The sequence below is a fragment of the Python bivittatus genome, unplaced genomic scaffold (assembly GCF_059951505.1).
Source record: "Python bivittatus isolate LINGU-HERP-01145 unplaced genomic scaffold, Pbiv_v1 ctg000480_np1212, whole genome shotgun sequence".
NCBI classification, from domain to species: domain Eukaryota; kingdom Metazoa; phylum Chordata; class Lepidosauria; order Squamata; family Pythonidae; genus Python; species Python bivittatus.
This window is the reverse complement of record NW_028277075.1, coordinates 63,639,590-63,665,182: the sequence shown is the minus strand read 5'-3', so window position 1 is coordinate 63,665,182 and position 25,593 is coordinate 63,639,590. Positions and strand designations below refer to the sequence as shown.

Below are 25,593 nucleotides of genomic sequence, written 5' to 3'. Positions count from 1 at the left end.
TGATACAAATGTGGGGGTCTCGCTGCCAAAAGGGAAGCACTTTGCTTGTTCAACCAACCCATGGAATCAAGCCTAGTTCAGAAGCCCTGTTTTTCTCGCCCACTTGGATTAGCTAAGCAGTAGGTGACAGACATGGATGGTAATAATTTGCATTTAGCAGCAGCAGAGAAATAAGATGCTTTGTCTAGCAGGAGCTGAGTAAGATGCTGCACAGAAAGTCCCCCAAAAGGAAAAAGAGCGGGAGAAGTACATAAGATTTCTCAGAAGGATTACATGTAGGGCAATGAATAAGCTGGTACAAATGCATGTGTGTAAATAAATTCAAATGTTACAAGACTTCTTCGGTCTCTGGTGATCCATCCAAATCCAGGTAAGCGCTGCCTCTGGAACTTCTCCCTGCTTCCTCTTCACTAAAGAGGAAAGTTGTGTGTCACCAGAGACATTTATGCAATCACAGAGCAGCAAGAAGTTCCAGGAGCGGCACTTAAGCAATTTACAATAACTTACCCCAACCTGGCAGCCTCCAGAGCAGTTTGGCTTAATAAAACTCTGAAAATATGGATACCCTACAGGTTTCATAGATCAGCAACTATTCACGTTTCCTAGGATATTATAATTGTGTGGATCACCATGCAGTAGGAATCGTTACAAGAGACTTCACTAAACTATCATTCTAGGATTACTGGGAGGGAAGTCCAGACCATTAAAGTAGTATAAAACCAACATAATACTTGCAGTATAGATAGCACCTGAATTCTCTAGACTTGGCTTAAATTCATCCCTATTTGACTTTGACTGTCATTAGCAATGAGCAGCCTAATTAAACCCAAAATTGTTCAGTTTATGTTAGGCTCAAGCATATTTCAGCTGTACCAGAATCAGCCTACTATAGGGCACCCAATAATTAACTGTTACAACCTGATGTGTATTGACTTAGGAGTCAATTCCACTGAACTCTTAAGATTCTACAAGACTGGAATGCAAGCATTGCTCCTGGAATTAGCTTTAAGCATGATCATGATTATGATTACGTGCCATCAAGTCGTTTTTGACTCCTAGTGACTACTCAGATAGATTTTCTCCATGGCTTTAAGTACAGAAAAATGGAAAAATAAAGAGGTCTTACCTACTTTCACTGCAGTCAGGTTTCCAGCACACCAGTGTTGGTGTCTCTCCCTGCTTTAAAATTACCCATCACCACACAGTGCAAGAAACACAATACCTCAAAAGATATCCTTTATTGGAAACTCTGAAGCAGATTCCATATAAATTACATAACCCCCACCCCAAAATAAATGTCCTGCCTACATAGTCCCCCTTCAGTTGATTGAAGATGAAATGTCAATGAAGAAAAGAGCATTGCTTATTTTAAAGCAAATCATAAAAATAATCCAAGCCTTGGCCCAATTCCCAGATAGCGATTCCTGTGCCCAGTTGCTTTGCAAGTTCTAACCGCAGTTGAATGGACTGCAAAATACAAGAGAAACATTATAGATTATTAATTTTGCTGAATATACACTTTAGGAATTGATTGATGCTTTTGGGGGGAAAGGTTCACAGAAAAAAAAAATCAAATATCATAAACAGCTTTCATTTATTATCAATACAAATCATTAAATGAGCTACAACTTCTATGAATTACCAGTTAATAATCTGACAATTTATTCCTAGTCAGAGGGAATGTAGCTACTCTACTTCACTCATAAATGTACTGGCCTTGGAGCAAGAGTAAAACAGGTTCATGTTTTGAATAGAGATGCATACATCTGTCAGTTTCGGCATCTTTCTGATTCTTATTTTTCTGCTCCTAAGTTTGTTCTGTTCCAGCTCCATATGAGCTTATTACACTTTTTTTGATGTTTCTAACCATACATATTTCTGTGTATGTTTCCCTACCATATGCATTTTATGCCCAGAGGACTACATCACAAAATAGTCAGACGTGTGAATGTTCAATTGAGAAGTGTACTGGATAAAATGTTATCAAAATGCAAACTAAATTCTCTCCAGCTCCTAGTTATGGTGCACCACACTCCATTAAAATTAGATTAGTATACCTTCAAAGTTGGGTAGAAGACTATATGCTTGTTTCCTTTACTTCTGCAAAGGGCATAAGGAGAAAGAAAGAAAGAAAGAAAGAAAGAAAGAAAGAAAGAAAGAAAGAAAGAAAGAAAGAAAGAAAGAAAGAAAGAAAGAAAGAGTGTAGTTAATATATAATCATATATATTGATATTCTTGTGACAAATTCATCTGCTATATTTCCACCTGTAATGTATTTCCTTTCACAAAACCAGAGGATGGGGTTGGAGTAGGAGAGTAAGTACACAACTGAGAAAGGAAAAAAGAACACAAGACATTGTTTGTAGCTTGAAAACATCTTATAATTAGCAAAATAATTAATGGTATCCTACAATTTGGAAAACAGTTGAATGCATAAGAAATTATTTTAACACGTGTATATGGTACTGGATCTCTTCGTTTTTCCTCACTTAGCATGGATATCTTGGAAAGTGCATACAGATACATTTTCCAGATGAGATATTTCTCAAGTAAAATACTTCACCCTTCCTGATGGGAAAAGGATTGAAGGCTGCCAAAATTTCCTCAAGCAGAATGGCAAAAAGGAGAGGAATTCACTTTGCTTTAAAAAACAAGCCAACCTTTGGCTACACCATTCTATTTGTTTAATACAGAATGGAAAACAAGAGGAAATCACAACTTGCAACCAACCAAGAAGGATGGGTATGGAATGCAAGGTTTTTCTGAACAAGTCATTCCCCATATCCCAGAACACTGGTCAACATTGACTTGCTGGGTCCTAGTCTCTGATGTTATATATAGGGCCAGCGTACACTTAGTTTCCAAAATCCCCTTTAGGGCCAAACTGCAATGAAGAAAAGAATGTGTTTCAGTAGACAAATTGCATTAGATTGACTGATTGATTCATTCATATGGCCACCTATCTTAAACACAACTCTGGGCAGTTCACAACAATAAAACCCAGTAACAATAAAATCATAAACCATAAAATCATAAAACCAAAACCTGGTGCCTTAATCATCTTTTTAGGATGTTCCACAAACAACTCCAGATCTGGATCAAGAAACCATTTTGGACTGAGTGTTTTCCTTGAAAATCAGGTATCATTTTAGTTCTGTTTTCCCTTAAAAATAAAACCTTGGGAATAAAGGAATATATCATTCGAGCTTAAAAAGTTTTAAACCTAATTGTCAACAAAAGAGTTATTAAATGTGTTAGCATCCAGTTCACACACACACATGCAGATACACATAATAATGGCTTTTGATTAATATGAACAGGTGTTAATACCTTCATAAAAATAAGGACACCACTCTTATTGTTTTGTTATGCAATCAACATATACTTAATATAGTATTAGTAAAGATTCCGCTATTTGTTCAATTTCTTCAATAATACTATTTCTTAAAAACCAATCTATTGTAAAATTTGAAACTTTTAAAAGTAAACACAATGTTTTATTTCTCTACCTTCACTCAAGATAGTTCCTTCATGAATTTAGGTAGTTTAGAAGCAGTTTTGCATGGATGAATTTAATAAAGAAACAATAAATAATAGTAACTCACTTTTTATATTCCAAATAGTGTTCAGCCACTGTTTCAGTCCAGACTAGTTTAGGCTTATGCTCTTTTAATATTTCGATATATCTAAAAAAGATTTTGTAAAAAAAGGTATGAACGTTTTGGAATTCAAAGATTTTTCCACAAGAATTTGTATATAGTTATTTAGCACTGGATAAAATATTCCAGCACACAATATATAATGCACACTGTTACACTGCACTAGCTCTACCACATGGCTGCACATTCCAATCAACTCAAGAATAATTTGCTCATTTTAAAAAAAAATCTTACCTTCATTGTAAAAAACAAAACAAAACCCCAAACCTGTAGCATGGGAAACTTTTCACTAGGTGTCCTCTATTTCTGCAAGTATTTAGTGTTTTTTTAAATATCCTTTTTATTTTTTTTTCATAGTCCCATCTTAGCTTTTATTGCTAAATGAAAAAGCACTGCAGTATTTGAGCTATTTCCATAATCCAGTGGTTTTAGTTCAATGCTGAGTAAAATGTTTATCTAAGATCTTTACAAATTGCTATCTTATGTTCACACTCTATCCAGCTACAATAAAATCTAATGGACGACCTCTTCTTTCTTTTTAATTCCATGACGTTCTTCAAAGTGGATGGCCTTTATACTCTGCCCTCTGTAGTATTAAAAATGTCAGTAAATATTCTCTGAAGGTCAATAGCATTTGCTTATGTCAAAATTCATCGTTATTAACTTTCACATTCTCCTTTGTTTGAACTGTTATAGCTTTCTTTTCTCTATCCTCTCTCTGAGAAGCTGAAGATATGCAATACTCTTGGCTTGAGAAACAATGCTTTGAGAAATTGTGGACTTTAATGCATTAATTAAAAACCTTGTCCTAAAAATACATCTCTGTACGGGGGTTCTAGCAAAGCCAGGAAACTCCCAGAAAATATAGTACAGTGTTAATATCTGGGGCTAGTTTAGAGCATCCTTGGGAGTGAAATACAACTCTAGGCACGATCCCCTTCCAATCCTTCAAACCCCAGAGCTGGAAGGAAGCTAGAACTGGCTGTCCAAAGCTCTGACACGAGCTTTGTGTTTCCTCTCCTGAACTGAAGAATAAGGCTGAGGCTTATCATTAAGAAGTCCACTTTCAAGGTGCTAGAAGTGTTTCAGATGTCCACAGCTAATGCAGCTTCTTTTCCAAATTGTTTTTGCATAACAAACTCAACCCTTCTCTCCGGAGGATTGGCACTGGTACTGGGCAAAAGGGAGACGATCCCCTACCTAGTCTTTCCCCCCTACCTTTGGTTGTTGTTAATTTTTCTGAACATTTGAAGCTCAGAGTTTGTTTTTATGTACAATTTGAAGGTATCCCTGCCCAAACAGAACAAATTTCAGAGAAACATAGTTTGGTTATTGGGGACCAAAAGTTCTGGTTATCAGGGCTGAGCAAAATCTGTGGATCTTTCCTTGTTTTACATGAGCTACTTTTTTTATTTTTCACTTCCTCTAAATCCATCTCTACAATCAACATAAGATTCAGTACAGCAGAATTTTTCTGCTTGTAATTACATTCAGAGCAATCAACCTTAACTATATATTTTACTAAACTTTTTACATTCTAAAGAGAGTAAACTGATTTCCATCAAATAATAGCTTTGCTCATCCTCAAATTTCAATCAATACTATGAATATGTTTGCGGAAATGGAAAACTGCAGGGTTTTTTTTTTTTATAAATTGCAGAAGCTTATTTTCCAAAAATGTAATTCTAAATAGAACCAAAGTTTTTATAGTTGGTGTTTGAAAGCATTTTATGGGCCCACTATGCTATCTATTGATACAACAGAGTCAACGTAGGGATAATATAATTAAGATCCTATGCATGTCTAACATCAGTGTTGAAAGCAAAAGTGAAGCTGTAAAAACAGGTATCAGCTCAGTAATACTGACAGTATTCTTCCCATACAACAGTGTTCTTTCCCCCAACATGCACAAACATCCTTGTATTATCTACAAAGGAAAAGGATCAATCATTGTTTGGGATTCATTCAAACTTATGAGCTTTGAAGAAGTGGGCAGGATTCTGTGGGGGATGAGTTCCACCTCCTCCAGGTTTGATCCCTACCCCACCTAGTTAATTTGACCTGCCAGAGAAGGGGTGGATGTATGCTGTGATGAATGTCTCTTTAGGTGGGGGGTGGGTGGGTGACGATGCAATCTCTCCACAAGAAGCCATTGTTCAGCCCAGGTATTCCTGAAAACCTTCAAGGAGAAGGTTGTTGAGAAGGTAGTGGTGAGACTATTACAGACAGCCCTGGAGGAAGCAGATTATTTGGGTTCATTCCAGTGTGGTTTCAGGCCTAGGCATGGGACGGAAACTGGTCTGGTCACTCTTGTGGATAACTTGCACCAGGACCTCCTGGATTTGTGGCTCCTACTGAAGCAGGTGAAAGCCATCAACAGCAGGGCTTCTGCAAAGTTTCAGCTGGCACTTCACTTCTGACCTTTCTTGGACCCCAGCACTTTGGCACCAGTAACACTTAAGTTTATCACTTGCACCTGGATTACTGCAGTTAACTCTTTATGTGGCTGATCCTCAAGATGATTCAGAGCTACAATTGGGGCTAACTGGTGGAAGCTGGCAGAGCAAGGTAACATCAGTTTTCCATGAGTTGCATTGGCTAATGATAGGCTTTTGATGCAATTCAAACTACTGGCTATCATGTATAAAGAGGTTTGTGGTTCGTGGAAGAGCTAAGAGTTTTCCAAAAGGAGATGAAAAGACTGGTGGCAATTAAAGAATTAATGAGTGAATGATCAGGAATTTTATTGCTTTAGGGGTATGCATTTATGTTCTGCTTTTATTGTATGTATTCACTTTGGTTTAAGATGCCTAGAATTGTTTGGCGAGTCAGCAGCATACAAGTATACAAACAAAATGAAACAAAAAATGAGTTAATAACTGCAATTCTATGAGGGCAATATCACAGGTTTCCATAGAATACAAATGAAGAAATGTTTTGTACAATATGGTCAACTTTGCAGAACATGTAACAAATTTATACTATGCTAATTGTGATAAGCTTATCACAAGTAGCATCCTATAAATCTTGCCTTTGTCTGCCTTCACTCCTTAATTAAAGAACTCTATCAGCATGTATTGGATTGAGATTATAGAAGGAAAGCCATCTTTTACATTTGACTTAGAAGCAAGGCATGTTTCTGTTTCTGACGTTACTCTTGAAACCAACTCCTTCTGCTGTTTCAAGGAAGAAACAGATTAAGAGATATACGTCTTATTCAGCCTCTGCCACCTCAGCCCATGGACACATTCTTCCAGCTTCCTTAAGCTCTGAAGATGCTATCTTGTAGCATCTTCATCTCCTACATCTAGTAGAAGCTAGCTGAACAAATGCCTTTTTTGTGTGCTTATTTATTATTGCAATTGGTATGCCATCTACTTGCCAGACTCCAGAACATAAATTTTAGGAAGGAGGATTAATTGCCCATCTTCACTCATATGTTAAGACATTGCCTGTAATGGAAAAGAGATAACAGCAAAACTCATTGACAGCTTACCATGATCTTGAAAAGACTTGTCTGAATCTGGGCCAGTCATCCTAGATTTTTCAGAATCTGAACTTGAGATTTAACTAACCAACACTTTATTTTGTCTTGTATGTCTATTACCACTTACCCTGTAAGCTCAAAGTCCTGGGATAAACGAGTATACCTAGACTAGTTTGGGAATAGGCACTTCTCTTATTGCTATCACAGGACCAAGCCATTTTTATTAGAGGACAGTAACAGAAAATTATTGCGTGAGAAAGATTTCACTGAGTATGTAACAGCGCAGATAAGATGCAGCTGCTGAGGGGAGAAGGTAGCTTTGGAGCTTCCATTAGTTCTCCACAGAGACAGGAAATATGATGGGAGATGTGGGTAAAAGAAAAACAATCTAAGCAGGTAAGAGGCTATTCTTTTTTTATAGACCTACGTGATTCCCAGAGTGAAACTTATAAGCATTTTTTAGCCCCTCAGTCTGGATCTGGTGCTATTGAATATCAAGTCATTAAAGAAACCTCTCCAGCACAACTTGATGTGTGTTACTGAATCAGAGCTGGTTGGGGCATGTGGGAATTTCCTCTTTCTATAGGAAGATTAAAGTGGAAGATATTCTCTGAGTTTAGATAAAGAGGTGCTTGAGAGCAGACAGCTGTATAATTTACTAGGGGGAGAAAGCTGATTTAAACAAATAAATATATGCACATACACTTCTATACATGCACACATTCTTTCTTATTATTTTACCATTGCAGAGGCACTAATCTTTATAATGGATTTTAGGAACACATGCTTTTCTTCTTCTTCTTCTTCTTTTTTTTACAAGTGTTGTTTTGCTTCAGTTTTGATTTCACATAGTTACACTGATTTATTTATATTGATTAGAGATGAAGACACAGGGTTAGCAAAAAATGAACACTTCTCTTTAAATCTTTGACCCAAAGAAAATTACTAATCCAGCCAGATCCATAAAACAGCACAGACTCTAATGCATTTAGAATGAAAGACAGGGCCCATAAGATAAAAGATTTATTATTGTTGGATGGTGCTATTTGTACAAGATACTTTTTTGCTGGATGTGAAAAATGCTTGAGTTCTATAACATTCCAGGAAGAAGTAATCTACAAAGTACACAGTAATTTAGTAACTATGCATGGCTTCAATTCTCAGCAATGAATTCAATGGAAAATATTTCAATATAATTTTATGGCCACCAAAGGTGAAGTATGCAGGCCTATATTTTCAGCTCTTACCAATTTTCTTCTTTTCTTCTAGCAACTTTTATATCTTTCAACTATTTTATGGCCCAGTAATGGGGGGAAAAAATAAACATATAAAAAGGAAACTGATGCCACAGTGTTAATAAAGTGACGTCACAGCTTTGTTTCTTTTTTTTCATCAAATAATACTGGGATTGTTCTTTAACAAACTTCCTTAAAATTCTCAGGGTTAATTTATACCTACTTTCAGGGCTGTCTGAGAGTGATAAAAAAAAAGTCAAGATGGTGGCCACAATATGTAAAAAGGGGGTGGGGCATCACACATAAAAAAAGGCAGGGCTTCAACCATGTGGTCATGGCCATGATTGTGACTTTTTTGAGATCCCACGTGGATGCCCCTGTCTATTTTGCAGATCTTCAACTGAAAAGCAACATACTCTGTTTTATTTACTTCTCAAGTATCTACTTCAGTACTAAAGCAGTTGACTTGTATGCTATACATCAGTGTTTCTCAACCTTGGCAACTTGAATATATGCGGACTTCAACTCCCAGCATGCTGGCTGGGGAATTCTGTGAGTTGAAGTTCACACATCTTCAAGTTGCCAAGGGTGAGAAGCACTGTTATATATACTACCTCTTACTGAGGATTAAATTTTGTTTCTTTCACTTTAGATGTACCCTTTACTGCAAAGTATTCCTAAATGCATGCAGTCTGAGAGAACAGTTATGAACCTACTTCTTGCTACAGTATACGGCATTTAAGTTATTGAGTAAACAGCTTGAAAATAACATCAGTTGCCCTTTTAGCAAACTAACTCAATGATTCAGAAATCCTATCAAAGAAGAAGAAAAGATTCAACACTGATCTTACAAAATTACAATTTTACCTAAATAGTTAAGCAGCGGTAATTTTTTAACCCAATCAATGACCCCATAATTCTTGACCTTTATAACTGAAGATTTTAAAGTACACATATAGCACTTGTGTATTATCAATATTCACACCTGAATTTCTTAGGACATTTCCACGCAACCACCATTTTCACTGTCTGATCCTTGCAAAGCAGTTTGAAACCAACCTGCAGTTCTCCTCAGTGCTATCAGTCTGAAAATGCAGGGAATGAACCACTATGAACTACAGGTAATCCTTGTTTAGCGACCACAACTGGGACTGGCAACTTGGTTGTTAAGTGAAGCAGTTGCTAAGTGAAACTGCAACCGTGCTTATGATCTTACTTCAGCTTCCTCTTGCTTTACAGACCTGTAAAGGTTGTGAATGCAAGGATTGGTTGTAAAGTTACTTTTTCATCACCATCGTAACTGCGAATGGTTGTTAAACAGGGCAGTTGCTAAATGAGGACTACCTATAATCAGTTCTCCCTCAAGCTGTGCAAAAATGTTATTCAATGAGTGCCCCACTCTCTCAGCTGCTGCAGATCCCAGAGAAACAAAAATCTCCTCTGAGCTACACTAAGCAAAAAAGGAAATACAGTAGAGTCTCGCTTATCCGACATAAACAGGCCGGCAGAACGTCAGATAAGCAAAAATGTCGGATAACACACAGTAACGATTGAGTGTGGTAAAAAAACAAAACAAAAAAACCGATCCGCTGCGCCTGTTGCAATTGATTTTTGCGTTGCGGTGCCGCACCGTCAGGAGCAACAAGAAAGAGTACACTCACGCTCGCAAACAAGCAGCACACTTTTCTTGTCGCCGATTTATGCGTGTTGTGTTTTTTTTTTAGGGGCGTTGGATAAGACAGAATGTCGTATAAGTGAAGGTCGGTTAAACGAGACTCTACTGTAAATAGATCATCACCATCCCCTTACATCTGTGTTGTTAGTCTGAACAAATATATAAGGGATGGTGATTTGAAAAAAAAGAAAAAAGAAAAATCCAAGCCACCTCGCCAATGTCACCATATTGCAATATAAAAACACAAAATCTTTAACTATATCCTAACAACAGTCTGGCAGCCAAATTCTTTTCCTAGCCTCTCTAGGCATAGTTATATTGAGAAGCTCCAGGAATCCCACTTTAAAACATAACTGGGCTTCCTCCAGGCTATTTTGGCTGTTTGCAGAATCTTGCAGCTCTTCTCCCTGCACATAGTAGCCCAGGCAAAGAGATGGCAGAAATTCTACCTGTTCTCCCCTTTGGCAGGGGGCCCAGTAACTTACAAACAGCCAAGTTGCTTGGGAGGTTTCAAGTGACTGCCTTTCCATCAACAGAGGAATGGATGGCCCAAAAGTTCTAGCATTGCAAAAGAGCTCAGATTTCCTCCAGTTTGCAATAAATCAGTGCAGACCCAGAGAAAAGCTAACTCGGCCCTTGAAATGAGCCACCTTCATCTACTCAGGTTCAGATCCATTCTGAAGTGGCAGAAATTCTTTGTGTGGAGATGATTGTGGGAGTGTTTTTTTTTTTCCTTATCCAAAATTCAGAGTTACAATTCCGGGGGTCTCCTAATGATCTTCCAGGCAAATACCAACCAGATCTGACCCTGCTTAGTGATTGAGATCAGTCAGGGCCAGTGATATGCTGCCTTCTGTTGTGACTCAAGTGTTTAAATTTACATATTTAAAGGAATGATGTGGTCCGCATGGGAGCAGAATCAACAAAAGCTGACCTTGTACCCACATGCTATTTTATACATAGGCAGGGTTTCTCTTGGAAGTGCTCTTAGGACGTGATGACTTTCCAAAAACCAGAGATTCTAACTAAGCATCTGTAGTCAGGTATAAATTTAATTTGTTTAACTGTCCATATAATTAAGGTAATATTTTGGACTATTATTTTTTTTTAAAGAAAATAATAAAGAAATAAAATAAATAAAAATAAATAAATTTTATTTATACATATACATATATATGTTAATTATAACTTTTTATATAACATACAGCATTTCACCTGACAGTAGTAATGTGCATGGATTTTTATGCAGTCATAGCACATCTTTTTCACCCACGTATCCTTGCAGTCTTCTTTTCGATGTAAATTTCTCCAATGCATGTTTTAGAAAGCTAAATTTCCTATGGGATTGCTTTCAAATTAGTCTTCATATGTATTTTACTGCCCCCCCTTTTTTTTGCATGTAACTGCTAGGAATAAACCATTTTTCAAAGATTTTTAGCTGGAGAAAGACAAACAACGGTGAGCTTCATTTGTGTTGCTGCCTGTATCATAGCGCAGTTCATTTTGACAGATACTGCATTTTACATCTACATATTTGTGAAAGTTATATCCAGGCTTTCTTCCAAGAGTTCAAGGAGGCAAGGCAGTGAAGATAGACCTAATCTCCTTCCGTAGTTTAAAGCAAAGACAGGCAAAGCTGATGTTCTCCAAAAGTTTTGGACCAGCTACCATTCATTCCAGTCACCTTGGCTAATGGCAAGGGATTGTGGGTACCAGAGACTAAAAAATCTGGATAGCAGGAAGATGCCTCTTTAAAGTAAAGGTTGACAACTGTTTCAGTGTCCAATCACAATGGCATCAGGGGCAAACAATGGAAATTTAAAACTAGTAGAACAGTTGAAATCTTTTGATATCATTATATCTGATGAGATTTTGACAATTTCACCCTCAAGCCCTTGCCCAAGCGTACTGAAAACTCACAAGATTAGGTAATATTGAAGATTTCAACCATTAAACAAAAAATGCATATATATATATGTGCTTTATTCCTTTTTATCGTCACAACAAGCATTCTTAATAAAACGTGGTTAGTGGCCCATGTGAATGTTTCCACTTTTTTATATGTTTAATGTTGGGATTGGGTGGGAACCATTTTAGGGTCATTGGCTTTAAATCAGAAATGCCCATGTTACCAGCCTCCAGTTTAAAGGACCCAGGGACAGGTGAAAACAAATACAATAGTTGAACCAGGCCTGCTTTTATTTTAAAAAGCAACGTTCTTATGTATTCATGCAAATCCCTTTTATCTGTTGAAAAAAAACCTCTCTGCCCCCCAGATTAGCTGATTATTCAGGTCTGAAAAAGCATGTGTTCCAGATTTTTAATTTAAATTTTAATTCCTTCAGTGGTGGAAGTATAGCTCCCTCTAGTGAATAATTGCTGCAAGTAACTTTGAGAAATTTACAAAGTGCTCAATTACTTCATAGATAAAAGTTCAGCATGAAATGCACTTTTCTAGTTCATCTCCCACGAAACCCACCTTGGCTCCCATCATGTGCTGAGTGAGTGAAGGGAGAGGAGTTCTGGGGACAGGGGCCTGACAGGATAAAATTCAGTTTATAAACTGAATAAAGTTTATAAACCGTTTCCCTGATATACAGATTATAAGAAAGTTTTAGGAGTAGCAGTACTACAGCCATGTATAACACACTACTCCCTTAGGCAAAGTTGGCTACAAAAAGTGGAAACATTCACATGGCCACTAACCACATTTTATTAAGAATGCTTGTTGTGACGATAAAAAGGAATAAAAAAGAAAATAACTAAATCCTAGCAGATAGACAAAAAATTCAAATTATACATCTAGCCCAGAAGTAAACATCTGTTTGCAAAGTTCTCTTTTAAACAGTTTTGTGGAATCCTTGATTCACAAATGCAGACCAGTTTACGGTAAATGTTGCAGGTTTTTTTTTTCTTTGTTAGTTAGAAAAAGGAATTCCACAAACAGTAAAGGAAATGTGACACTATTTACCTGGATTTAGTTCCACTAAGGAAAAATAAAACAGCTCGGGGCCAGTAAAGCTTTCCTTTGCCACTCCAGCTGCTTCAAGGTGAAGTTTATAAGCTTAGGAGTTTACCCTGCCAAAAATGCCTTATCACCATCTCTTGATACTGTGACATGACAGTTGGCTGACCCCAAAAGTAAAGAAATAGTAATAGCAATAGAAGGGGGTTGAACGTTTAGCTTGCTTTTCTGCACTTCAGGAGAAGCTTCTTGCCATTATAACGGAAAGGAGTAGATGGGTTCAGCTCATAGGACGTGTTTTCTGGCCTGAAAACTAATTTAGGAACAACCAGTGTTTTACTACCACAGTGCAGATAGTTGAGTTTGTCTTGTTCAAGACAAAATATAATTGCCTTTTACATACAGTAATGCAAACACATTAGTAACAGATTGGATTTTTAAAACATCCAAGAAATCAAACCAGATAATAATTTGAAAATGTAAGAAAGCCAGGATGTTATAATCAACAGTAATTTACCAGATAACCATGAAAAGTGTATCCATAAGCAAGGCTATAGCTGAGTTAGTGAGACCCTGTTAATGTTTCCATGAACTAAGCGGGTTCTGAATATGGAGGCTGCAGTTAAGAGCTACCTTCCGGGTTAGTAGCTACTAAGCATGTGTGAATATGTGCTATTCTTTTCAAAGCACATACCTTATCAACCTGTACTACACGTTTCTGAGATGCATCTAGCTATCTCAAAAGACAAAATGCTAATATTGCAGTCAGTTGCAAAGTATTGGCCTCATGACCGCAAAGGCAGTGCATGCCTTGCGCGCGCGCACACACACACGATGCTGCAGAAAGCCATTCTTGCTGCATCCTGATGCACGCCAAATGGAGCTGTCTCTCCTTTGCCATTTCTGCTAGAATAAAAGAAGTACCTGCAGGTGTTTACGTCTGTAGGTTTGAGTTTCTGTGTGAAAGCAGTTTTGTGTGTGGGAGAGAATGGAAGATGCAGCACAGAGAGGGGATCAATTACAGTGGGCATTTTACAGGCAATTACTTGTAATCAGCAATTATTAGTAATAGTTATCAACATTATTTTTGTCCTGGTATGTGACTCGTGCCAGATATACAGTATATGAATACATATACATGTGTGCCACAAACATATTTACTGTTTGTGTGTGTATGGGGGGGGGGCAAATCTTCACAACTGATTTCACTTGAAGTTGATAATTCTAGGTTGACAAGATGGGGAATCTGGGCATTATACCGGCTTTCTGTTTATGTTTATAATGTATTTCTCTTACACCCTTTGGGATAAGTTTATCTGAAATTCAGGATTTTCCCCTTTCTGATCAATATAGTAAGTTCAGTTTCTCAATGCAGCTGGCTGGCTGTTGGGGGTCAAGGGGAAGAGGAACTGTACCTTGACCATTATTTAACATTACAGTGTCAAAACATTTCATGGGTCTTTAATACTGGCTTGGTTATGGCTAGCCTTCATCCCTACTGGATTATGCATGTTAAAACAAAGTGTACAGCCAGTCCACAAGCAAATCACATCCTTATTTTAACATTAGCTAATCAGATTAGCTAAATCTGCAGGGGCTTTCTAAAGGCCAGCAGGGTTGGCACCATCTGGAACTTGGGACTGATTCTTTTCTGTAGGCTGGCACAGTGAAGGATAAGAGAGCCAGTTTGGTGTGGTGGTGAAGGTGTTGGCCTAGGAACCAGGAGACTCTGAGTTCTAGGCCTGCCTTAGGTATGAAAACTGCCTGGGTGACTTTGGGCCAGTCATTTTCTCTCATCCCAACCTGCCTCACAGGGTTGCTGTTGTGGGGAAAATAGGAGGCAGGAGGATTAGGTATGTTTGCCACCTTGAGTTATATCTTTAAAAAGATGGGATACAATAAAAACAACAACTAGACAAACTATGACCTGTTGGCTCATCGTTTCAGAGATTATTTCCTTACCTAAACAGAGAAACGGAATGATCAAGGGCAAAAAAGCAGTGGGAGTGACTTGCGACTTGCTGCTGGCTTCCCCATTGACTTTGCTTGTGGGAAGCTGGCAGGGAGCATCAGAAATCTATCTTCCCTCCTTCCTTCCTTCCTTCCTTCCTTCCTTCCTTCCTTCCTTCCTTCCTTCCTTCCTTCCTTCCTTCCTTCCTGCCTGCCTGCCTGCCTGCCTGCCTGCCTGCCTGCCTTCCCTCTCCCCTCCTTCCCTCCCTTTCCCTTCCTGCTTTTCCACATATAATATAGGCTTGCACTATTTGCCCTCCCCTCACAACCTTCGGGAGAGCCCCAGTAAAGCCTCCTCCTCCTCCTTGGCTGACCTGTGGAACTGCTTGCCACTTTGCTAGGGAGAGGTGGAACAAACGGAACTGCAGCCCATGAAGAAAACTGCACCCCTACTCCCCATTCCAATATATCCCCAAAGGCCCCCTCCCTTGAAGAAGAGGGCTCACTTGTTGATCATTGGTACCTTCCAGCCAGCCCTACCTTGCCAGCAGGCATCCAAGTAGCTCCCTCCTCCTTCCTTCAACGCCCACTGCTGTTAAGAGATTTCAAATTTCTGCCTCTTTTCCAAAGCAGCCAATTGCCACTCACCCATCGGGCCTTGCCACCAGCCAATTGAGTGCAGGGAACACAGGGAGATGGAAAGAGGTCAGGGATATGCCTATGATGATCACATGACTTGGGCTGACTAAGGTGGCGTGGCAGCACAGCAGTGCTGAAGCAGCTATAGATTTCCCAAATTTCAATCCCACAGGAGTAATGGTTCCCGGATTTTGCATGCATTCTGTAAGTTAGCCCATTTGAGATACCTTGGTTCAAAAATTGTTGTCCTATGACACACCATTTTGCCCAGTTGAAGGTTACAGACATGAGAGTTTTAGTAGTATATAGATAATAATGTATTGGAATATCTGCAAGAAATACCATTTGCCTGCAAGCAAGAACTGGTGGGACCACAAAATAGACAAAGTAATAGAAAACGAAGAAGCTAAAGTGCTCTGGGACTTTAGAATTCAAACAGATAAGCACCTGCCACACAATATCCCAGACTTAACAATTGTTGAGAAGAAAGGCAAAAACGTCTGGACAGTGGATATTGCAATACCTGGAGACAGCAGAATAGAAGAGAAAAAACTGGAGAAAATCACAAAATATAAAGACCTGCAAACAGAAGTAGAACGACTATGGCAAAAGAAAGCAGAGATAGTACCAATAGTAATAGGCACCTTGGGTGCAATCCCAAAACATCTGGAGCACCACTTGAACACCGTAAGCACTGATGAAATCACCATCAGCCAATTGCAAAAGGCAGCTTTACTTGGAACAGCTTATATCCTGCGACAATACCTTTAACACCATCAAACAACATCTGCCTATCCCAGGTCCTTGGGAAGGACTCGATAGGTAGATAAAAATGCCAAATCCAGTCTAAACACCTGGCTGACTGTGCGACCAATCATAATAATAAGGCATGCTTTGTGGGTCCCACCAGATGGCACTGCTTAATAGGTGGAACCAGGAGCATGCTAACCTTGACTGATCTTGTTGGATAGGCAAAGCAATTAGAGATAGATGGTTCCTCAAATATCCTGGTCCCATGCCATGAAGAACTTTGTAGGTGATTGAATTGCCTTGAACTGGCTCTGGAAACCTATTGGGGTAATCAGTACAGCTTGTGCAGTAATGGTGTTACATGGATGTACTAAGGTATACCTATAATTATCCACACTGCTGCATTCTGGACCAGCTGTAGTTTCCAAGTGGTCTTCAGTGGCAGCTCCATGTAAATCACATTGCAGTAATCCAAACAAGAGGTCACAAAGGCATGAATGACCATGAGGAGGACCTCCCAATCCAGGAACAGGCACAAGTGGTGCATAAGATGGATTTATGCAAAGGCCTTTCTAGCCATGGCTGTCACCTGCTCCTTGAATGGGAGCTGTGAATCCAGGAGGATCTTTAGATTGTGTAGCAGTTTGGAATGGGGCAATGCAGCCCCTCTAGAGTTAGAGATGAAAAATCTCCTGGATCTAGTGATTCCCAAACCCACAGCCACTCAGTCTTTGTTAGGGTTGAGCCCGAGTCTATTCCTCCTCATCCAGGCCACCCATAGCCTGCAGACACTAAGCTTTTCTGATTTTCATTTTTGCAGCAATCATTCTTTTATATCCATTTTTCTTGTCCACATCTTCTACTCCATTGTTCCATCAAGCATCCTTTTTCATACTTCCAATTAGTATAATTCCACACATTTCTGTTGCAGTTTGTAATATAATTCTTTTCACTCTTCCAAACAGCTTCCATATCCTCTTTTCTTACATCCACTTCCAATTCATTGTTTGGGAAGATTGATAGACTTTCTAATAGATTGTCTTCATACTTTATCTTGCAAATGTTCTACTTCCTTTTTTCCTTTTCTTCCATATGCCTTTTTCCCCGTGGTTTCTCTCACATTCAGAATGTTTCTTTTTATCCTCCACTGAATCTGTCGTTTTTTCATCATAAACCATTGTATCAACCTTTATTTTAGATTCATATTCATTTATTTGTCATGATTTATGCTTAAACCACATATTCAAAAGAAACAAACTTTTTTTCTCATCAGTCACCATTCTTATTCAGTCCTAATTCTTCATAAGGTCCAATCATTGTTTCTGTACTCTCATCTCATTCCCACCCACCCATTCATGTCACTTAACAGAATGTTTTCCCTCTAGATTGTATTCCTTCAGAACGATGCAATTCCCCCCCCCCAAATGTGTCTGGTTCTTCCCCAATCATTATTCACTGGAGCATAACATGCAACTATCACCAACCTATGAGTTTTCACTTTCGTATGCATCCATACCAACCTAGATTATACCAATGCATATTTTGGCATATATTTTAACTCTTTCATTCATAATTAAACTTATACCTTTAGTTTTATTCATGTATTCATCAACTCCACTCTACAACATATCTACCTATCTAGATCTTTATTCAGATCCATTACATCCTTCTACTTTCTCTTAATTTTCACAATATATCTCTTTTTTCTCCTTTCATTCATCAGTCCGTGCTCTTACCATTTACTTCTCTTTTTCCAAGTTCCAAGCTTCCATATTCCAAAGTTGTTGTTGTTGTTAATTAAATTTATGTGTTGCCTGACTCCCAGCAATTCTGGGCGGTTGTTGGCAGAGAGACTTACCTCTGCTGCCCATCATGGCTTTGGTCAATTGAGACTTTCACAGAGTGATTTTTAGTAAGATAAGGAATGTATAGATTAGTTTATCGGGCTTAACGGCACTTGTGCTACATGTATTCCCTGCTAAGGACAGTAGGAGTTCATTTTGTAACATTTTGGGCACTATGCCATAAGCACAATAAAAGCAACTTACAATTTTCTGTTTTTTAAGAGGGAGCATATTTGATAACTGTGGCACAGGTTTCTTTTTTAATTTGCTAGCAGCCAAAATACATTGCAATTATCTATCTTATTTTCAAATTAACTACAGTTAAGTAATACCCTACAAACCAATCTCTTATCACAATGGAAGCTGGCTCCAGTTAGAACACTTAGTGGAATATCACATACCACTGGAACATCATAACAGGAACTAATTCCAAGTAATAAATATCTTGCCAGTTGTGTCTCTAATCATGGTAATTAAACACACTTTGGCAAGTGAATTTTGGAGTATGTTACCATCATCAGAAGTTTTTAACTGGGAAAGGAAATATGGAACAGAGTTCACACACACTAATTAATTAATCATGAGATTTTTTTTCTTTAAAAACCATACACTTCAGGCTCTAGTTCTTTCATTCCATTTTTTAAAAATGGGCTGCTTAGCACTGGAAGCTAATTCAGTCAAAGTAGCCAAGGCCTGAAGGGAGAGGCAAATCACAATCACCAGAGGAGATGCTCAGTTGAATTCTACCAAGTGCCCTTTGGAAAAAATCTACAATTTCTTTGCTTCCTTTAAAGTGATATATATTGCATTGTTATTACAGGCAGTCCCTGGGTTAAGAACATCCGAGTTACAGACAACTCATAATTGCGAACAGGCTGCCTGTTACTAAAAATGGTGGACAGAGTTCTCCTTCCAGGAACCGACAAACCGCTGAAGCCGCTTGATGTTTTCATGAACCGCTGAAGCTGCATGTTTTTGTTTTTATTATTAAATTTATATGCTACCCATCTCCCCCAGATTTAGTGATTGATTGATGTTAATATGTTTTCAGCACTTCATGAAAACATTGTGTGGCTTCAGTGGTTCATAGGCTCCAGGAAGGAGAACTCCACCCATCATTTTTAGTAACAGGCAGCCCATTTGTAAGTACAAGTTCCAATTTACATACAAATTGGAGTTAAAGACAGGCTTAGGAACAGAACTCATTCTTAACCCAGGAACTGCCTGTACTATTATTTTTACTGCTTATAAACTACTGTGTAGGAGAATTGTTACCCTGAAAGGCAAGAAGAAAGAATTGCTTTAAGTAAATAATAAAAGCAGAAATCTTGATTGCAAGAATGATAATCTTAGCGTTACCTTTAATTTGTGATCTGAGTAATTTTATAAATGTTCATAGTGATTCAAAGAGGATGAAACAAAGATGGAAGCAGCATACTGAAATTCTGTACAGTAGGTATATCAACATCCAAGATACTTTAGAAGATATTCCCTACTTACAAGAACCTCTAGTATTAGAAGATGAAATTAGATCACTACTCTGGTCATAACCAAATTGGAGGGCTACATGAATTGATGGAATATCTACAGAAATATGGCAAGCAACTGATGAAGGATCAGTAAAGGTTCTAGCAAATCTGGAGAACAACACAGTGGCCAACAGATTGGAAGAGGTCAGTCTACATTCCAATACCAAAAAGGAGACTATTAAGTGTACAAACTGTTGTACAATATCCTTAATTTCACATGCTATTAAAATAATGTTTGGGGTCATCCAATGAAGATTAGAGCCCTATTTGAAAGGGAGATGCCAAATGTTCAAGCTGGCTTTAGAAAGGCTGAGGAACAGGAGACATTATTGCTGATGCATGCTGGAAAATTGAGAAAGCCTGAAGAGCAAGGTTGGGAACAGATCCTCCTGGAGAAAATTTATCTATGTGGTTGCTAAGGGGTGACTACAACTTGATGGCATATAATCAATCAATCAATCAATCAATCACTCAATCAATGTCTATAAACGAAAGAGGATGTCATTCAATAACTCACTATTCTGCTTCCAGACATATATATTGCTATGATTACGCCCACTGACATAAATGGACCAGGTTGTTGTAACTAATAAGACCCACTGCTTAAAATGAAATTTGGACCAAGTTTGTGTATATCCCTATAGGTTTATTAAGCTATGAATAAATGATGTGGCCACATGTTGCTCCTGAACCAACCCTTTGCATAGTGCCTTCAAAAGGAACCAGATTTTTCTATACTGTTTGAATTAGACAACTCTGGCTTAACATTGGTTAATGATCCAAGGTGCTTTGTGTTCTGATCCATCTGCACCTAACAGGTCACTCTGGCAATGCAAGTCAGGATCCTCAAACAAAATTCAGTGTGGCTGGGGCAGGGGAAGAGACGAGCAAAGGAAGAATATATACCAAAACCTTTATGACCTTGGCTTATGAAGCTGTGTTCAAATATATAAACACATCCTTAATCATAACTGCCTGCAGTATTTCCATTTCTTTGAGAGCACTAACTTTCATGTTTAAGTGCCTTTTTAAAGAAAACTGAAATCACAAGAAAGCAAGACAGGCAGAGAATGGCCACGTAAGAAAATATTCTCCAGTTTAAAGGGAGAAACTCTTTTGATTTTAAGCTTATGGTTGCACAATTCATTTAGGGCTGAAATCAGGAAAAAAAAAGATATATTTACCAGCCCCTCACAGAGAAAACAGAGTATGGTAACAATATATAGATTTCCATAAGAAAGAGACAGGACATCTTTCATCAGCAGAGGCTTACTCAAAATAATTTAACAGTGGTACCTCTTGAACCTAACTAATTGGTTGCTCAAGTTGCTCTACAACCAAATACATTTTAATAAAATTATGCAATCACCATGTGTGATAAGCACTAATAACTCTTATGACTTATGCCTCCCAGAGAAATTGCGGAGGCTAATGAACCTTGCTTTTGATTTATATTACATGGGTTAAGTCCAAAACTTAGTCACTAGGAATTGATTACTGCTTAATGAATGCAACACAGCACAAAGGTATTATTGTTGATGAAAATGTAGCAAATTGCATGTCACCTAGAATTTATGTTTTTTTCATTTACGCAAGATTCATGAAAATTAAGCTTAGTACAAAACAAGCATGTAACTTATTATGAATCTATGCAGGCTTTTAATCATTTAACATCCTAAAAACCATTTCATAAGCACTATTTAATTAATGCTCTCTAAACATCCATTTTTTTAATGATAAAATAGGCCAAGGGGTTTAATTACTTGCTCAAGGTTACTAAGAGCTGCCAATAAACATGTGCAATGGATCTCTCCTAGGATTTTCATTATTTTAATCAAACAACAGGAGTTTTATAACTGTTGTGTCTTCTGATCTTGAATTAATTCTCTCTTATAGTTTTGATTTCATAATGTGAATTTAACAACTGGACTTACTTAAAGATAAGACATTATATCATTGAACACCAAGCTACCATATGCTAATTACAAATCAACTTATTTTTATGTTATTAGTCACATTTCTAGGCTGCCCAACTCCCAAAGGGGTTGGGTAGTTTCACTAACTCAAAGTGCAATACAGTACAAGACAAAACCAAACCCCTCAGCATAGCATGAAACACTACCAGTGAATGGAAGAAAAAAAACACCACAGCGTACCACCACTAGATCACCATAAAAGGACTCACTTAAACCATCTAGCCTCAAGCCTGGGGAAACAACCAGATTTTTAAAGATTGCCTGAAGGCAGGCAAGATAGGAGCCAAGCACTACTGTTCTCAAGGGCAGGGTCTGTGTCTTGGATCTCATGAGATGACATTGTTTGATTGACAGGACTTGGAGCAGGCCAACCCTGTTGGGGTGGATAGGATGGGAAGATGCTATAGAAGATAAGTGGTCCCTCAAATAGCTAGAACCTATGCCATGTAGGCTTTATAGGTGATAACCAGGACCTTGAATTGCACCTGGAAGCCAACTGGCAACTAATGCATCTCACATAGCATGTTACATGAGCTTAGTGAGGCTTGCCTATCACTGCTTATGTGGCTGCATTCTGCAGCAGTTGGCTTTCAAGGTCAGCCCCATACAGACTTTATTGGAACAGTTCAAGTACAAAGTGACCAAGGTATGAATGTCTGTGAGGAAGGCCTTTCAATCCATGAATGAGCAGAATTGTTGCACAAGCAGAACCTGCACAAAGGTCTTCCAGGCTACAGCTTCCATCTGCTTCTTGAGCAGAGCTGAGAGTCCAGGAAGATCTCCAAGTTGCACACAAGTCCTGAGCAGGGCAGTGTGAATCTGAGAGCTTTACAAGGGAACAAACAAGGCGTCCTGGATCTAGACTTATCAATCACTGAAACATCTGCCTTGGAACAGACCTTTTTTTCTAATTTTTATATAATATCCTGTTTCTCACAGAACATCATTCATACTTGCCATGCTTAATGTTTTATCATCAAGGGTTCTGGAAGGGAAGTATAGCAACCTTCCCTTCCTAGACCAAATTTAACCCTGTGTGGTGTCATTGAATCAACATCACATGTTCTGCTGAGCTGTCCATTATATCACACATTATGCTTTGAATTAATATTGCCTCTCCTTGTAAATGGTTCTAGCTATTCTATGGAACAGAATACATTTTTCCTGTGAGCTGATCAAACTTCCACTGATTTATTAAGTACCATCAATTCAAATCCTTAGGATTCTCACAACAGGTAGAGAAATATTGTTCTGTCATGATTGCTGTAAGAAAACTTAGGGTATAAATACGATCCGATAGATTGTTTTCAACGTTAGAAGGCAACTCTCTATGCATTTTACCTTTTAATATTTTAGCTGTTTTATGTTTTGTTGTTTGATGTTTTATATAGAATTATGGTCTAGGATTCTAAATAAAATGTGAACATCACAGCAAAGGGGAAATTAGCTTGGCACTTCGAGATAGGCAGAGGAGTAGTTGGCAGGGAACTTTCTTTGCCTCTCTCTGCCAGAAAAAGCTCTCAGTTTCAACTGATGATTTGCCTTGAAGCTATAGAGCTGAAGGGCATCACATTTTCATATCATCCATCAGAGATGGAACTAAAGACCTCTAGAGAACTGCAATCCAACTCTGGAAAAATAAATGGCAACTGAAGACACCAATCTGGTTTCATCCACTGGCCAGGGAAAGAGCTGCTGTTTTTCTTTGCTCTCCATATTCCTTTCTCCTTCTTGCACTGTAGGCCTGAAAAGCCAGAAACTGCCTTAACTTTTAACACTAGTGCTGCAGTTGAGAATTGCTACATGCTTTTTAAATCTTAACAAATTACATTAACCTACACTTTGTTCTGGCAACCATACCCAGAGGAAAAAAATAGGACATCCAAAAAAGAAGCAGAAACCAAAATAATGTATTGGACCTGAAACCAATTGTTATTTTCCAAACTTTTCAATCAAGCTGTACATCCAAAACCAATAGCAGAGATGTGTGTTAAAAACAGACAAATGCTTTGTACTGGACAGAGGTGATGTTTGGGAAGTATCTAAAGCAGCTTGGTGAAACCTGCTTCCTGAGATATAAAGCATATCATACTTAGCAAACTGTGTAGGCTGAAGGATAGGTGATCATATTGAGGTTAATTAATGAGATTTAAGGAAGAATGTATTTGGAGACAGAAATAAAAATGATAAAAAACAAAAACAAAATCTGTCTATCTGTCTGTCTGTCTGTCTGTCTGTCTGTCTGTCTGTCTGTCTGTCTATCTATCTATCTATCTATCTATCTATCTATCTATCTATCTATCTATCTATCTATCTATCTATCTAATATGCTTGTACACCCAGTCTCTCCTTCTATCAAATAAGATTATTCAGTGCTTAAAATTAACACACAGTACCAAAATTTATAATCAATATCCTGAACTTTCTGTATTCCAAACTTAGGTTCCAACGGAAGTGGGTTTAAAGGGGAAGGAGGCAACATGGCTGGTCTCCCTTTGCTGTCATTCCTCCTTCCACAATTGAGAAAGCATGTGGAGCATTTCTGGAATTCTTTCCAGCCCCTCAAAAACAGCCTTCTTTTAGGTCACATGAGCAGGAAGGAACAGGCTGTAGAGAGTAAGGAAAATGACCTTGGCAGAGATATGCAGAAGCTGTTATCTAGGCAAAAGGGGCTGAAACATTTTTTTTTTTTTTAAGTTCAGAATGTCCAGATAATATTGGGAAGTGGCTCAGGTAGACATCTCCCCAATTCGCTGGAGTATAAGAAAGGGGAGGAGGGCCGGCACAATCAGACTTGCAAGATTCTGTTATTATAGCCAGTGTCAATAAAAGTAGTTGGAGACATCCTGTGGAGTTGATTTCTTGGTCTAGTCTACCTAGTGGGACTGACAGAGGCTTAGAATAGAGGAAACAGCAACATTTCAACTGCCCAGCTGCCTCTCTGATATGGATTTTTTTCTGAATTTTTTTTCTTCATATACCTTAGCCAGATCCAGTCAATTTTTGAACTTGATCTTTCTTTGGCTGACTTTTCTCTGCACACCAAACTGAGTCTAGTTCTGTTCTGTTTTCAGAGATTTATCCTACTGGCAGGCAGAGGAAGTCCCAAACCCCACTGTAGAATTTATTTCCAAAATCCTTTTCGGCTGGAAAGAATAAAAAGAACTGGACATGTGAAATCAATCTACAGAATCTCAAAAGGTGGCCCCAAAGATAATAGTTGTGCATTCATAATGCAAAGTCTACTTTGATTTTGGCTTAGCTATTACTGAATAATCAAAGTAAGGACTGATAAGTGACATTAGTGCACTGAGTATCTTGGCAAAGCAAGTATGCTAACAGAATAGAGTAATTTTTAGGCATTCACTAGTGTAACAAGATCAAATGTAGAATGCAATTTTGCAAAAGGAAATAAGTTTTAAATCTAAGCACAAGTCAAGCAAAGCTGAGGCTGGCCCCAAACCTGTGGGCCTTTCGGAAAGCCCTCAAAACATGGTTTTGTTAACGACCTTGAGGATCCTATGGTAGAGTAAGCCTGTTGGATGGTTATATGATCATTAACTGATGCACTCTCTGTATGCTGGCCACCATTTTGTTTTTTACTTTGTTTTTATCTTTAAATTGTGGTTTTATTGGTTTTTATGTATTTTACTTTTATGTATTTTGTTTTATTATGTATGCCACCCAGAGTCACTGTGTGAGATGGGTGGCTATACAAATATGATAAATAAATAAATAGTCTGCATATGTCATTAAAAGGAACGGAGAAATACATGTAAAGTTCAAATATATCGTATTACATATTTTTCTTGCATTATTTCCATTGGGTTACCACCTCAGACTTTTCTACCTTAGACACATCAAAATCCTGGGAGAAAAAGCTA

General features: G+C 38.2%; 1 protein-coding gene across 5 annotated transcripts in view; it reads right to left on the bottom strand.

Moving 5' to 3' along the window:
- Positions 1–1,223: 1,223 nt before the first annotated feature.
- Positions 1,224–25,593, bottom strand: part of CHID1 (chitinase domain containing 1) — a 96,025-nt gene continuing 71,655 nt past the window's right edge. For all 5 annotated transcript variants that reach the window (XM_007429567.3, XM_025167523.2, XM_025167524.2 and 2 more), the window contains exons 11-13: positions 3,606–3,686; positions 2,058–2,100; positions 1,224–1,467 (exon numbers count right to left, since the gene is read on the bottom strand). In XM_007429567.3, coding sequence (XP_007429629.1) covers positions 1,369–1,467; positions 2,058–2,100; positions 3,606–3,686 — 223 coding nt within the window. In that variant the 3' untranslated portion in view covers positions 1,224–1,368. The remainder of the gene's footprint in view (positions 1,468–2,057; positions 2,101–3,605; positions 3,687–25,593) is intronic.